Genomic DNA, 13,703 nt, shown 5'->3' with positions numbered 1-13,703 from the left:
GATTCTGTTTTGGGGGTAACTAGTCTTGCATGGGAGTAAGGGTTCTGGTGTAGCTGTGTTGCAAACTGCTATGCTATTATAATAGTCTGGAGAATGGTGACACATGGTTACCTTGAATCTACCGATGATACTGTAATGCTTGTAAGTAAATCTTTCTTACAAGAAAGGTGGGGAGGAACTCTTTATCAGGGAGTATAGTGATAGGACAAGGGGTAATGGTTTTAAAGAGGGTAGATTTAGATTAGATATGAGGAAGAAATTCTTCACTGTGAGGGTGGTGAGGCACTGGAAGAGGTTGCCCAGAGAAGCTGTGGCTGCCCCCTCCCAGGAAGGGTTCAAGGCCAGGTTGGACGGGGCTTTGGGCAACCTGGGCTAGTGGAAGGTGTCCTTGTCCATGACAGGGGGGTTGGAACTAGATGGGCTTTAAGGTCCCTTCCAACCTAAACCATTCGATGAGTCTGAAATGTTAAGAAGGGGATTTGATCCAGGGGTATATTATCAATCTATGTCAGCAGGATATGTGGAACTGCCTGAAGAACCCACACTGAAGTGTGTTCCTACATTATTACATTCTTAAGGTCCAGAGAGATATTTTCATGCTGCTTAAACAGGGAGAAATAGGCTTAAATGTTCTGTACTGCATTCAGGTCAATCCTTTTGCAGTCTGATTTCCTTGAAGTTGATAGTGTGCTGTATCATTGTATGTAGCTTTAAGATTGATATGCAGCTTTTAGTGTGACGGAACAAAGTTTTAAGACTAAACAGCATAAATAACTGATGCTTTTTTTAGGTGGCTTTTCTTCTACCAATTGTGGCTCAGATGATGAGAGATGGGGTGACTGCCAGTAGCTTTAAAGAGCTGCAAGAACCGGAATGTATTATTGTTGCCCCAACTAGGGAACTGATAAATCAGATCTTCTTAGAAGCAAGAAAATTTGTTTATGGGTAAGCTTTTGCACTGTTGCCTGGTATTCAATTGTTACTTTGTCTGAATCAGCAGTGCTTTATTTTTTTTCATGAATACTTTCAACGTTTTTTCTGTGCTAGTTGGGTAACTACAAACACTTGAATTTAGATGGTTATATTGGCTAGCAGGTTTCATACTATGTGGCTAAGGATTTAAACTCCTAATATTCCTGATGTTGCGGGTGGGTGAAAAGAGACTTAATCTAGCTTGAAGAGGAGATAAGTACTAAACTTGTGTCACATCATCTCTACTGATGAGAAAAATGAAACTTCTTAAAAGAAGTAACTTAAATTTAGCTTGCATTAGTAACTTATACTTGCTTTTATTTTCCTCTTGACAAAAATTGAGGTGTGTGTTTAGGGGTTTTTAGTTAACTTCAGTGTTGGTTTGTAATAACTACTTCCCAATGTTTCTCGTCTTGGGCAGAAATTTCACAGCTCAAGGAAGCTTTTCTGGCTCTTTCTTCAAAACAGAGCAAGAGATCTAAACGCCACTGAGGCCTTGGAAGTTGTGTGAGACTACCTTTGTACTAGTTTGCCAGTGATCTTTCTGCTGCTAAGTGATAGGTGTCATCAGTGAACAGGAAGAGAATTAAATCTATTGTCTGTAGTGACTTGTTACTGTTAGGAGGTGGAATGGAGAGCACAGTGCAAAATCTGGTGGGCTAAATTAGACTTGCCTTTGCCCGTTCAAACAAACTTAGGCTTGGAGGCTGTTTCTGCCTTTGGGAAGTGACATCATGTTTGCATATGTATTTACTAAGCGTGTTACTAAGAATAGCTTCTTAATCTCTAAAGCTGTAGCTAGTTCTATTAGTTAAGCCACTTTAAACTAGATATAGATTATTTCACAATAAAATAGCTTTTGAATTTAGAAAGTTTCTGCTACAGCTGCCCTGCAGTAAAAGCAAGATAACCTACATTTGGGGGGTAGTTAAACAATATCAGGGTGTTAATCTGTTGCCTCTAAAGAACTGCATGCATATTGTTCTGTTCAGATTCATGATGCTCTTAAGCTCTTTGGCTTAGTTCACAAATAGGTATATGAAATATGTGTATTAATTGATAGTGGATAAATGTTGAAATGTTATGAGTCCAACCTGTTTCTATTCTTGACTAAAGACTTCTGAAAAGTTCTGATTAAACCTGGTAAATTTTTATCAGATTCACAGTTGCTGCATATGAAGCTGAATTAGTGTCTTCAAGAATAGACAATTTGAGTATGAAAAATGCACATAAAAAACTTAGCAGGGGGTTATATAAAGATATCTTTTATATAAAGATATAAAGAACTTGTTCTTCAGCTATGTAAGGGAGTCCTTGTTCACAGAGGTGGTTTTCTACAAGAAATGAGTATCTGATGTAGCTCTACTCAGTAGATCTAACCAAAAAACTTAGTAGGAAGAGTGCTAAGTAGTTCAGCATTTGAATGGGTTTGCAGTCTAACTCTTGAGTGGCACACTGCATGGCCAGTGTGATCAGTTGCTTCACAAAGATCTATCTGTGTGGTTTTAGTTTTTTTGCACTGTCCTTTCAAGGTGTGGAAAGATGACTTCCAAAGCTCTAAATGCATCTGTTTGGTGATTCTGCTTTTTCTAAGTATGCTGTATAAAAGGGGGCAATGTCTAACACCATTTTGGCTCTTACTGCCAATAACTCTCAGTTGAAGGGAGAGGGAAGAAGACAGGTGAAATGAAGTGTTCTTTCAAAGTAAGGCACCTGTGCAGCCTATATTATGTAGTATGAATGAGACCTTTGAGCTTATGATGAATGACTTTTTGGTCTTGGGTTCTGCTTTTGGTTATAAGCTGTGCTGTGTGGTGAAGGAATTGAACCACTCTAAGATGGTTTATGGTAGATCTGATAATTTTTTACATATTTTCAAGAAACAATACTGTGTGCATACTTATATCATTAATCCAAATTTTAATCCAAATCTTTTTTGTATATAATAGAACTTGTATAAGGCCTGTTGTCATCTATGGAGGTACACAAACAGGCCATTCAATTCGTCAGTTAGAACAAGGCTGTAATGTACTATGTGCCACTCCAGGAAGGCTTATAGACATCATTGAAAGAGAGAAGGTAAGTTCTTAAAAATCTGAATTCCCTAAACACGCTTGGGTTTTTATGTACTGGTTTTCATTCTTCAGATTTGATAGAAGCAAAGATGGAGCCACGAAAACCAGTCAGTGGGCTGCCTTTGTACAGGCACTTACTTAAATACAAATGAGCTATTCTTGGCATACCTGAATACCATGAGGTTTTTGAAAGATTAGTGTGAGTCCAGATCTCTTCAGTTCCTTTCAGGGCCCGCTGGAAAATATCAGTCTAAATCAAACTGGCTGCAGTGTTCTTGTCATTTAAATTTTATAGTATAAATACATGGGAACATCTTCTCTTAGTCCTTGTGGAAAATTCCATAGCATATTTTCCTGTTTGTCTTGCTACAACAGCTTTTATGTGTCTGGAACTATGCTAATATTAATTCTTTGGATATTTTAATACTGATTTTATTCAAATTACAAAAAGCCTCCAGCTGTAGTATTGTATTTGAATTTTTATTTTTGCAGACACTGTAAGTTCAAATCAGAATTGCTACATATTGTAATGGTGGCTCAGTGACAAGTGAAGTTTGGAAAACATTTCTTGATAGTAAACTGGAGATTTGCGTTCTGTGGTTGCTAGGCTTCTAGCTAAAATTACAGTCTTGGTCAGCAACAGTGAGGCTGTAATGTCCTTAATAATGCTTTCTGACAAATTTTTTTCAGAACAAGGAGTTTTTTGAGAATGTGTGAGGGTTATATGAGAACCTTTCTAAAACTCAGACATAATTTAAAAATAGATGTGCTGAATAATAGTTGATCTATAGTCTCTATCTTGGTTTACATGCTGAACCAGGTTCTGAAGCACTTCAGTGTATGCCATACTACTAGAACTAGTGCAGATCAAAAAGTTAAATAGAGGTTGAGATGCAAATAAAACAGTGCACATAGTCTTTTATTTGTGAAAAATTCTACTAGAGAGAAATAAGTAAAAGGTGGATTTTGGCAATTAGAACATTCTATAAGTGTATAATGTGAGTGAACTAATACAGTTTTTCTTTTACTGAAATATTTGCAGATTGGTTTGCATCATGTGAAATACTTGGTGCTAGATGAAGCGGACCGCATGCTTGATATGGGCTTTGGGTTAGATATGAAGAAGTTGACTTCTTACCCAAGCATGCCACCAAAAGACAAACGTCAAACACTAATGTTTAGTGCCACTTTTCCTGAAGCAGTTCAGAGGTGAGTAAAGTAAAAATGAATTATGTCTGAAGTTGTACTTATGTGGAGCTAAATGTTTGAAGAGTTAAGAGCACTCCTTATGTTTAAAAGCTTATAATCTTGCTAGAAGATACTGAAAAACTGATGTTAATATTCCTTGTTGAAGACTTCCTTTTTTTAGGTAACAGAACTAATAGCTTCATAGATTAACTGCTTAATTTAGGTGGGGACTCTAAAGCAACTATGAAGTTTGTCTGAAGGCTTTTAAATTCCATTTCTGTAAAAGTCCTCATACTGCCCCTGTTTGTTTCTTGTCCCTCCTGCACTACAGTGATATGCTCAAAACGGTGATCTTGCTGTTTCACAAGCGGCACTGGTAGTGCTGTCTTAGGCACCACGACATAATATAACCAGACACCCCAATTATTGCTTGATTCACCAGCCTTTGATGTACAGTTCTTACATGCATAAGTGCTATTTGTTTTCTGCAGTTTTAAACCTTCCACAAACAGGTTTGGGATATATCTTACAGCTCTACTACTCACCCCCCTTAAAGTTCCACTTTCCAGGCTCTGAGAGAACTGTCTTCAACAGATGGTAGTGGGGTTGCTGAGCCTGGGAGTAATAGAACAAAACACACCATTCTGTGTAGGTGTATGAAATTATCCAGTATTGCCACTTTTGAAGAGATAGTATTGTAGAGGCTCTCAAGATAAACAAATGACAATTAAAATTTTGTTTTAATACAATCCACTGGCACTCCAGCAAACTTACAAGCAACAGATTTAAATGTTTGAGAGGAGAACAAAAACTGTTATACAGACACTAGGATTTAACAACAATCCAAAACGCTTGGTCACTCACCTAAAAAGTGAAGGCTCTCAACCTCAAGAAATCTCTTTGGGCAGCATCCCAACCCATAGGGGAAACCTCAAGGAGTTTCCTTGTGTGGTGTCCTGACTCAAGGGGAGAGCCTTAAACCAGTGTGCTACTCCAGGGGGGACTAGCTCAAAGTGGCTCCCCCAGGGGACTCTATTTATACCTGAGCTGAACCTGATCTGTGGTCAGTATCAGCCCTTACTGGCTGAAGGCCCCAATTACTGTAAAGCCCTGAGAACAAGGGCATGAAAAAATAAATCAATGGCCACTACATTTCAGCAGCCAGAAAGCCCCATTTTCATCAGGTGGGTGCCACAGACAGGTGTTTCTTAAATCAGAAAAGTCTAAACTTCAATTTGAGCAGTTGACATAATTTTGGTGACTTTTGTGGTAGGCATACTGCAGTTTGAGAGCATGTAAACTGCTCAGACCATTGCAATGAATTATGTTGGTACTTCAGTGAATCAAATCCTGACAACTCAGGATCAAAAAGCCTCAAAGGTCTTTCCTGAGGTGGGGAGAAAACATCTTCAGTAGTTGACAGTCCTGAGTGGTAGAGGGGAATGGGCTGCTTTCTCCCATTCAATCAGTTGTTACTGACAGCTGTTGGGGAGATGAATTGCCTTTCTTTAAGTAGGATTGAATTCACTTTAAATTCAGTCTTAAGTTGCCTGTTGTGGCTTTGCTTCCTCGGTCAAGACTTTCATAGACTTTTTTTGTATTAGAAGAAGAGTGAACTAATAACAGCCTTGTTTCCACAGCTGGGTATCAAGTGTTCAAATGATAACTGTACATGAGTGTGGTTCACATTCATTCCATGTGTTTACTCTTTGTGCAGGTATGTGGTCTCACTTCACACTGCATCTGGGGAGAAGATCAGATGTATCTCCATTTAAGATGCACAGTGTGCTCTAATGGGCTCAGGTTTTGGGGTTGAGAGAGAAACCTTGATCCCTTGATCTCTAGATGGGTTATCTTTATGCTCTTGCTATGTGTTTTTGCTACATGCTGAGGGATGAGTAAGGACTACTGTAACTATCAGCATCTGAAAGGAGAAGATCCCTTCAACTGTGTAAGACGTTTGCTGTCTGCTTCTGTTTAATGAAAAAAACCCTAGATCTACCTTTTTGCTGTCAGTCTTGCAGGATTTACATAGAAGATTTCAGAAACCTGAGTGCTTGGATCATGGCTTGGAAGTGCATAATGGCATTCTTGTGTCCTTTTGAAACTGGAATGCCTAAAGTTGTTCTTATTTTAGCAAATGAAAACCCTTCTTGTCTGGAGTCAGTTTCTTCCTGGATTTACTGTATTTCTGATTCTGGAGTCAGGAAAGCTAATGTTTTCCTATACTCTGCTGTTAAAACAACTTTGGACAATATATTACTTCAGTACCGTAGGATGTTTCTTTGGCCCTTCTGGGTTCAGGCTCTCTTGCACTTCTATTCAGTGAGTGTAATTAGATTTAGTTTCAACATACTGTTTGGTTTTGTACCTGAATTTGGGTCTCTGCTGTTACATAAACCTGTGGTCTGATCATCAAGGCTCTTCCTGTGCATGTGGGTTGAGAACACCATGCATTTCCTAGCTGACTGGTAAACTTCAATTTAGCATTTGGGGCTTTATATCTCCCATTAAAAGGTCTTTTCTTCTCTCTCTTCCTGTTTTTTGTTCACAGTTCCATTTTCAGAGGGTTTAAACTTGCCCTTTACTTTCAATTTAGAACTGTGTCCTTTTGAGATCTTAAACCAGTCAGACTTTAAGACCAAACACATTTAAATATTAATAACTTTTTTAGTTGCTATGAAAAACACCTTTTCAGTGGTAAGTGTAAATCAGGTGGGAGATTCAAGTTCTTATGGCAGTCCTTTAACACTTTTAAGACTATAATTTTTTCTGAATTTATTCTAAACTTGAGATTTCCTGTTTTCAGTTAAGGGTTGACTTGTTTACCATCTGAATTTTACTGCAGTGGAAGCTGCTTTGTGTACACTGCACATGAAGCACACTGTCAATAAGTTAACACAGTTTAGTAAAACTCCTGAGTATTATGGGGCGTTCCAAGGAATTACCTATTCTGCCAAGTTTGATCTCTCAGATAAGATCACCTAGGTAAGGGATAATTGAAGAGGAACACTGTCTGAACAAAACTTGACTTTTGCCTATGGCAACTGGTAAATAAATGCTGTGTAATAAACTGTGTTTTTAAGCAGTGCTTTTGTTGAACAGTCAAAAAGGATGGTGTTGTCTCTTGGAGGTCTGTTTTGAGTTGTGGCCTGTGTAGAATTCTCCCCTGTCCCTCCAGCAAGTGATGATATAGTGCTCCGAGAACAGTTCTGTGAGCATGTATGTCAGTAACCCATTTTATGGCAAGCATGTATGTGGAACTTTCTGAGATGGCTAGAAAATGCAGTATTTGTATTATGAAAAGCTGCAGGGACATAATCAGTCTGTGCACCTTTGTGTTGATCAGGTTTTTTGTACAGCTGTCTAAAGAACAGTAGAGAGTCTTTTAGCTTTTAAAAAATGCCATGACTGCTTGTATCCTCTGCCTTGTGAGAAATGATACAAGTATTTGTTGTGAGGGTTGCTTAAATATAAATGAAGTTACTTGATCTTAAGCAAAAATACAACTATGTAACAGACTTCATGTTGCTCTGTTTCTTTTCAAGGCTTGCTGGTGAATATTTGAAAACTGATTATTTATTTGTTGTTGTTGGACACATGGGTGGAGCTTGCAGTGATGTTCAGCAAAACATTCTTCAAGTTCCTAATTATTCCAAGAGGGATAAACTGATAGAAATTCTACAAAGCATAGGTAACTTTCATTATTGCTAATTGTTTTTCAGGGAAGACAAAATTGGTTTTAAACTTGTGCGCTTGCTATTGACCAGTCATGATTGCATTTTATTATGTATGTTACACACTTTACAAGACTGCTGATTGAAGCTTGAAGCAGACCTTGGGAATTTCTAGGTTTTTAAGCCTATGTGTGTTATGGGTATTTGCTGAGGTCTCATCTCTGTTGAGTACTAGCAGACAAGCTTCCCTGATGGTTAGTTTCTTTATATGGTCAATTACAATACTTTAGCATTTGGGGGTATTATCTCCAGATTATAGGTGTATTAAACCCATGTGAGCGTTTGGGCCTGTATTTTGTTAATGGCTGGGGGTTTTTTGCTCTTGAATGTATCTTAAGTTCTAATGCTGAAAACTCAAAGGAGTTTGGAATTAAAAAACAATCTGTGTACCTTGCTGTTTGGTGCTCAGAATGGTGTGACACTAAGCCACATGCTGTAAAAAGGGAGTGCACACTTATCACGGAGAACAACATTTGTTTCCTCCTCCTGTTGAGGAGTAAAATACAATGCACCTGTCTTCACATAGGTTTCCGTATTGATCTAAAAAGTGATGGATTGAATTTAATTAGTTCAACACAGGCAAGAGATTACAGTCACACCTTAAAGACTTTATTCAAAACATTCTGATATTAGGTGTTTATATAAGTAACTGCAACTGTGAATAGTGAAAATGCATCAGTTTCAAACTGCAGTGAATCTGAACTCTTGTTTAACAGGTTATGAACGAACCTTGGTGTTTGTGGACAAAAAGAAAAAAGCAGACTATATTGCAGCCTTTCTTTGTCAAGAAAACATACCAACCACTAGCATCCATGGGTAAGTGTTTTTACAGTGGAAGTCAGGTGGTAATAGTATTAAGTGCAAGTCACTTAATACTGTATCTTCCCAGAAACTTTTATTGAGATTTCATGTTTGGCCGTATCTGTGTGACTTAGCTTGCCTTGTTTCAGATAGCCCTGTAATCCTCAGCAGCGCTCCCCAATTGAGAATGTAGTGTTTCTGAAGGCCAGTTCTCAAAGCATGTGCTGAGTTTACCTCTTTCTGGTTGACCACACTTCAAATGCTGTATATGAACTGGAGAATCTTACACCTACTGCTAAAAAAAAAGTATATAATTCAGTAGAATCAGCTGTTGTTCATAGGTAGTTTTTGTCATCACTTGTGTGGCCAAAAACAGGCACTTTGGTGTTACTGGTGAGACAATATTTGTAAATTCATGTGGCAGTTGTGGACCTTCCACTCTGTCTTGGGCTTCCTCAAAGTGATGAGGTAAGTTGAGTCACATACCATATGGATTTCTGATGCTGTCACTTCTGCCTTCTTGTCATGTTCATGGACATAGCATTTGTATGGAGACTGATCTAAAGAGAAGATGCTTCTAACTTGTGTTTGTAGTCTTCTCATTAGTGTTGCATACCTGAACAAATGCTAAGAAATAAAGTGAAATAGTTGCTAATTCCAGGTCTAAACCCATCTAAAAATAGGACCTGTCTTCCACTTAAAGAGCTGGAATGTAGTGCAGTCTTCGGGGTGTTTGTTTATATGTCAAATTGTAGGACAACAAACTGAGTCTTAAGATTCCCAGTGAACTGTAGCACGTCAAAAATGTGATTTTGCAATTTTTTTCATCTTGTAATAGGAGGAAGAGACTTGAATTCTTGCCAATAAAATGATGTTTTGGGCAAGGGTTCTGACATCAGAATGTTAAGGTTGTAGATGGGTCAAAATGATCTTAGCACAGAGACAGAAGATGTTTGTGTATATTCCATGCCCTATCAGTTTTACACACCTGTGGAGGGTCATTTTGAGATCTGGCCTTCTGTTCATGGCTAACCTGAATTGCTATCCCACAACCTGTCTTGTGTGGGAGGAGATTCTGTAGAATTATAACACTGAGTTACTGTATACTTATTCTCTTATATAAAGAGAATAACTGGTTCCACGGAAGCAGCTAAACTGTCATGAATGCTACCAGTTTCTGATCCACTTGAGTGTTGAAGTTAGGATAGTTGCTCTTCTCTGGAATAGTGGTCATACCAGGCTTCACTAAATGTCCCATATTAGGTTCAAAAGAGCACTGTTTTTTAGCTTTCTAGTTTGTTCTTTCATTTGAACAACAAAGAATGAGTTAAACTCTGATCTACTGTATTTAAATACTGGATAATTTGTAAATATTTTTAAAAATACAAACCCCAGAGCAAATCTAGTTTTCTTATGATGATAAACAAAAGACAAGTTCTGTGCTGTTGGTTGGCCACACTCTATAGTATATCTGAAAAAATGGCCTATGCACAAGTCTAGGTAGACTTCGTCTTTGCTATTCTGGCTCACTGCTATAAAGCAGTAGGAAAAGCACTTCTGATTATGGCATGAAGAAACAATCAGTTAAACAAGTGGATCTTCCTAGGGAGTCACTGAGTTTGGTACATGACTATCTCTGGTTCTTTTAGAGAAATTAATTTCTCTAGAGACTTAGGTTAAAATAGTTGTTGTGTGTGACTGCTAATGAGTTAAAAATTCAGAAAACCTAAACCAGTAGTGTGTGGGTTGATTTCCACCCCCCACCCCCCCAAACTACTTCTGTCCATGAATCATGAGCTTTTAACTTGTGTCTTAAATAATACTGTAGAGTTTCTGAAACATCCATTGTAACCATTGCTTTCTTTGTAGAGATAGAGAACAGAGAGAAAGAGAACTCGCTCTTCACGATTTTCGTTCTGGAAAATGTGCAGTTCTTGTGGCAACTTCAGTGGCAGCAAGAGGTCTGGATATTGAGAATGTGCAACATGTTATTAATTTTGATCTTCCTTCCACCATTGAAGAATATGTGCACCGAATTGGACGAACTGGCCGTTGTGGAAATACAGGCAGAGCAGTTTGCTTCTTTGATAACAATTCAGATGGCCATCTTGCACAATCTCTTGTTAAAGTGCTTTCAGATGTAAGTTTCAGATCTTGGTGCTTAACTTTTTCTGTTCTTCAGGATTTCACTTTAATGTACTGAGCAACTCTTATTCTTTGGTACAGTTATGGAACTCCTAATACCAATTGGTAAAGCAGTCAAACTGTCTAAATTCACTTTTCTAATTATGTAGGCCCAGCAAGAAGTTCCTGTTTGGTTGGAAGAAATTGCTTTTGGTTTTAAAGAAAGAGACTTTACATCAGTTAATACCCAAAGGGTAAGTCTGGAAGTAAACTCGAAGTCTTAGCTTTTAGAACTTAGTCTCAATATAAAAGTGTGTTTAGCAGTATATATCAAGAGTAATGCCACTGAAACTGTTCTGACTGTTAACTGAAGATGCACAACTAAGATAAGGGACACAAAGTCCTCAGTATTTCTGGAACTAATTTTGGACAACTTGCTTGACTTGGACTGTTACAGTGTGGCCTTACAAACTGCATTTGTCTTGATCTGTAGTGTCAAGAATTACTCTGTGGAAAAAAGGTTTGTGTAAACATATGCAAAAGCTGTAGCTCCAGAAGATTCTCTACTGCACATGTAGGGTAGGAGCAAATAGATGCTAGTTACACAATCACTGCTTGTTATGAATGGCTCAATCAAGTAACTCATTTGACTGAAAACTTCAGCTAATTAAAGTTAAATGCCCCAATCTGATCCATGTCAAAATTGTTCTTAATGTCTGTGATAAGGAGGTGCCTTCTGGTCTCTGTTTTGCTGAGACCAGATGTTAAAATAGAGCTTGAGTAAATGAGACAGCCTAGGTGGCATAGCTCTTAAATCACTCTGCTAGTTTAGGATTTAAATTATAAATCATATTTAAACTACTCCTTTGAATTATTTTTCTTTTTTCAACTGATGTTTGATATTTCTTGCTTTTATCTACTTGGATTTTAATGCCTTCATCAAAAGACTGAACTGGGGTTGTTTAGTCTGGAGAAGAGGAGGCTGAGGGGAGACATCATTGCCCTCTACAACTACCTGAAAGGAGGTTGCAGGGAGCTGGGGATGAGTCTCTTTAATGAAGTAGCAAGCAATAGGACAAGAGGTAATGGCCTCAAGTTGTGCCAGGGAAGGTTTAGACTGGATATTAGGAAGCATTTCTTTACAGAACGGGTTGTTGGGCGTTGGAATGGGCTGCCCAGGGAGGTGGTGGAGTCCCCATCCCTGGAGGTGTTTAAGGGTAGGGTCGACATAGCACTGAGGGATCTGGTGTAGTTGGGAACTGTCAGTGTTAGGTTGATGGTTCAACTGGATGATCTTCAAGGTCTTTTCCAACCTAGGTGATTCTGTGAAAAGCCTTTCCTTGATCTTTTGCTTCCGTAAGAATTTTATCACATGTCAGTTGCATTCCAAATGATAATACTCTTACAGACCACAGGAGGAGTAATTACTGACACTGCTTACACAATGTCTGAAGCTTGAGTTCAAGCTCACACGTTCCTTTCAGTATTTATCTTTTTCCATACCATAACTATTGAAAGTATTGGGTGTTTTGGCTGTATTTACCTGCCTGACTAGTTCCCTAATCAGATCTGAATGTTTTTTCTTTGGGTCTTCATGGGACCTCAGTTACACCCTTAAACTTTTGCTGCCTTCCCGTGCTTGCAGCTTTAGTGGATCGTTCTTCTATATTCCTGTTCAAGAACATTTTTGACTTTGTATAGATTGCTTTCAAAGGTGGATCTTGTCAACCTTGCTTCCAAACACATGTCTCCAACCTTTGTGGAGTGTCTCCCAGCATTTCATGAAATCTGTCATTTCTAGGTCCAAGTTTGTCCTTCATGTCCTTTATGACCTCTGAGTTACCAAATCTGACTGACTCTTCGTCCACATACTTGTGAATAGGATGGTTTCAGGGGAAATCTGTTTACCTTGGGAGTGCTGCCCTCTCAACCATGTAAATGTAGTGTACTGACTCTTGAGTTGGAGATCATCAGGTTCTAGCTACTTTCTTATGAGACCTGAGATCAGCAATTTTGACCAACTCTGCATTTTTAATCAGCCCTCTTTTATTATATTTTATTATGTTTTATATTGGATTATATTTTATTATATAATTAATTTTGAAATTAACTATTAAAGCTGTTTTTTGCTGGTTTACTATTATTGAAAGAGAGGCTGTATCATCTAGTGTTCAGTAAGGATTGTGTTACCTTTCTTCCCCAGAAGAAATGGCATCATCTTATTTGTGTTTTTACAATATTCTCTCTTCCAAAACAAATGCATGAAAGGGTCATTTGATAATCAAATAATGAATTTGAAACAGGAACCTGTTGGAGGCTCTTACCTGATTATTTTGGGACAATCTTATAGATGACTGGGCTTCATCCTTTTTCCAAAGGAAAAGGGTTTTGCTGGGAAACTAATGCAAACAGTCATTCTTAAACAAGAAATAGAGAAGGAAGTTTTTCCCCAAAGTTGTGTGAAATGATTTGTGTTGGGTAAGAGAAGAAGTTGGGGATTTGACAAGAATTATTGCTACACCTGGTAAATCTGAGGTGGATTAAAGTGCATTAATTTCACACAGAGCCTAAAAACCTTACGTATATAAGTGTAATGATGAAAGAGCTTCTGTATCTATTTAAAAAATGTGTTCACATTACAGAAGCTAAACTTGCTCTGTAGTGACTTTTACTGTTAAATGATTGAAAGTGTTAATGATTCTAAACTAGTACTTCTTTTTCCTAGAATTACAGAGGCAGAGGCAGCATGAACACAGGAGGAATGAAGGTGCCATATTCTGCAAGTGCATTGGAGTCATGGGATTAA

General features: G+C 38.1%; 1 protein-coding gene across 1 annotated transcript in view; it reads left to right on the top strand.

The window, feature by feature from the left end:
- DDX4 (DEAD-box helicase 4) overlaps positions 1 to 13,703 on the top strand; it is a 30,886-nt gene extending 17,183 nt beyond the window's left edge. The window contains exons 6-13 of the mRNA XM_074856936.1: positions 791 to 945; positions 2,922 to 3,051; positions 4,090 to 4,256; positions 7,784 to 7,929; positions 8,689 to 8,788; positions 10,643 to 10,913; positions 11,068 to 11,151; positions 13,623 to 13,703. Of these exons, the coding sequence (XP_074713037.1) occupies positions 791 to 945; positions 2,922 to 3,051; positions 4,090 to 4,256; positions 7,784 to 7,929; positions 8,689 to 8,788; positions 10,643 to 10,913; positions 11,068 to 11,151; positions 13,623 to 13,703 (1,134 nt within the window). The remainder of the gene's footprint in view (positions 1 to 790; positions 946 to 2,921; positions 3,052 to 4,089; positions 4,257 to 7,783; positions 7,930 to 8,688; positions 8,789 to 10,642; positions 10,914 to 11,067; positions 11,152 to 13,622) is intronic.

Source organism: Strix uralensis, chromosome Z (genome assembly GCF_047716275.1).
Source record: "Strix uralensis isolate ZFMK-TIS-50842 chromosome Z, bStrUra1, whole genome shotgun sequence".
In the NCBI taxonomy this organism is placed as follows: Eukaryota; Metazoa; Chordata; class Aves; order Strigiformes; family Strigidae; genus Strix; species Strix uralensis.
Note: the sequence above shows the minus strand (reverse complement) of the source record. Positions and strands in the feature narration are given on the sequence as shown.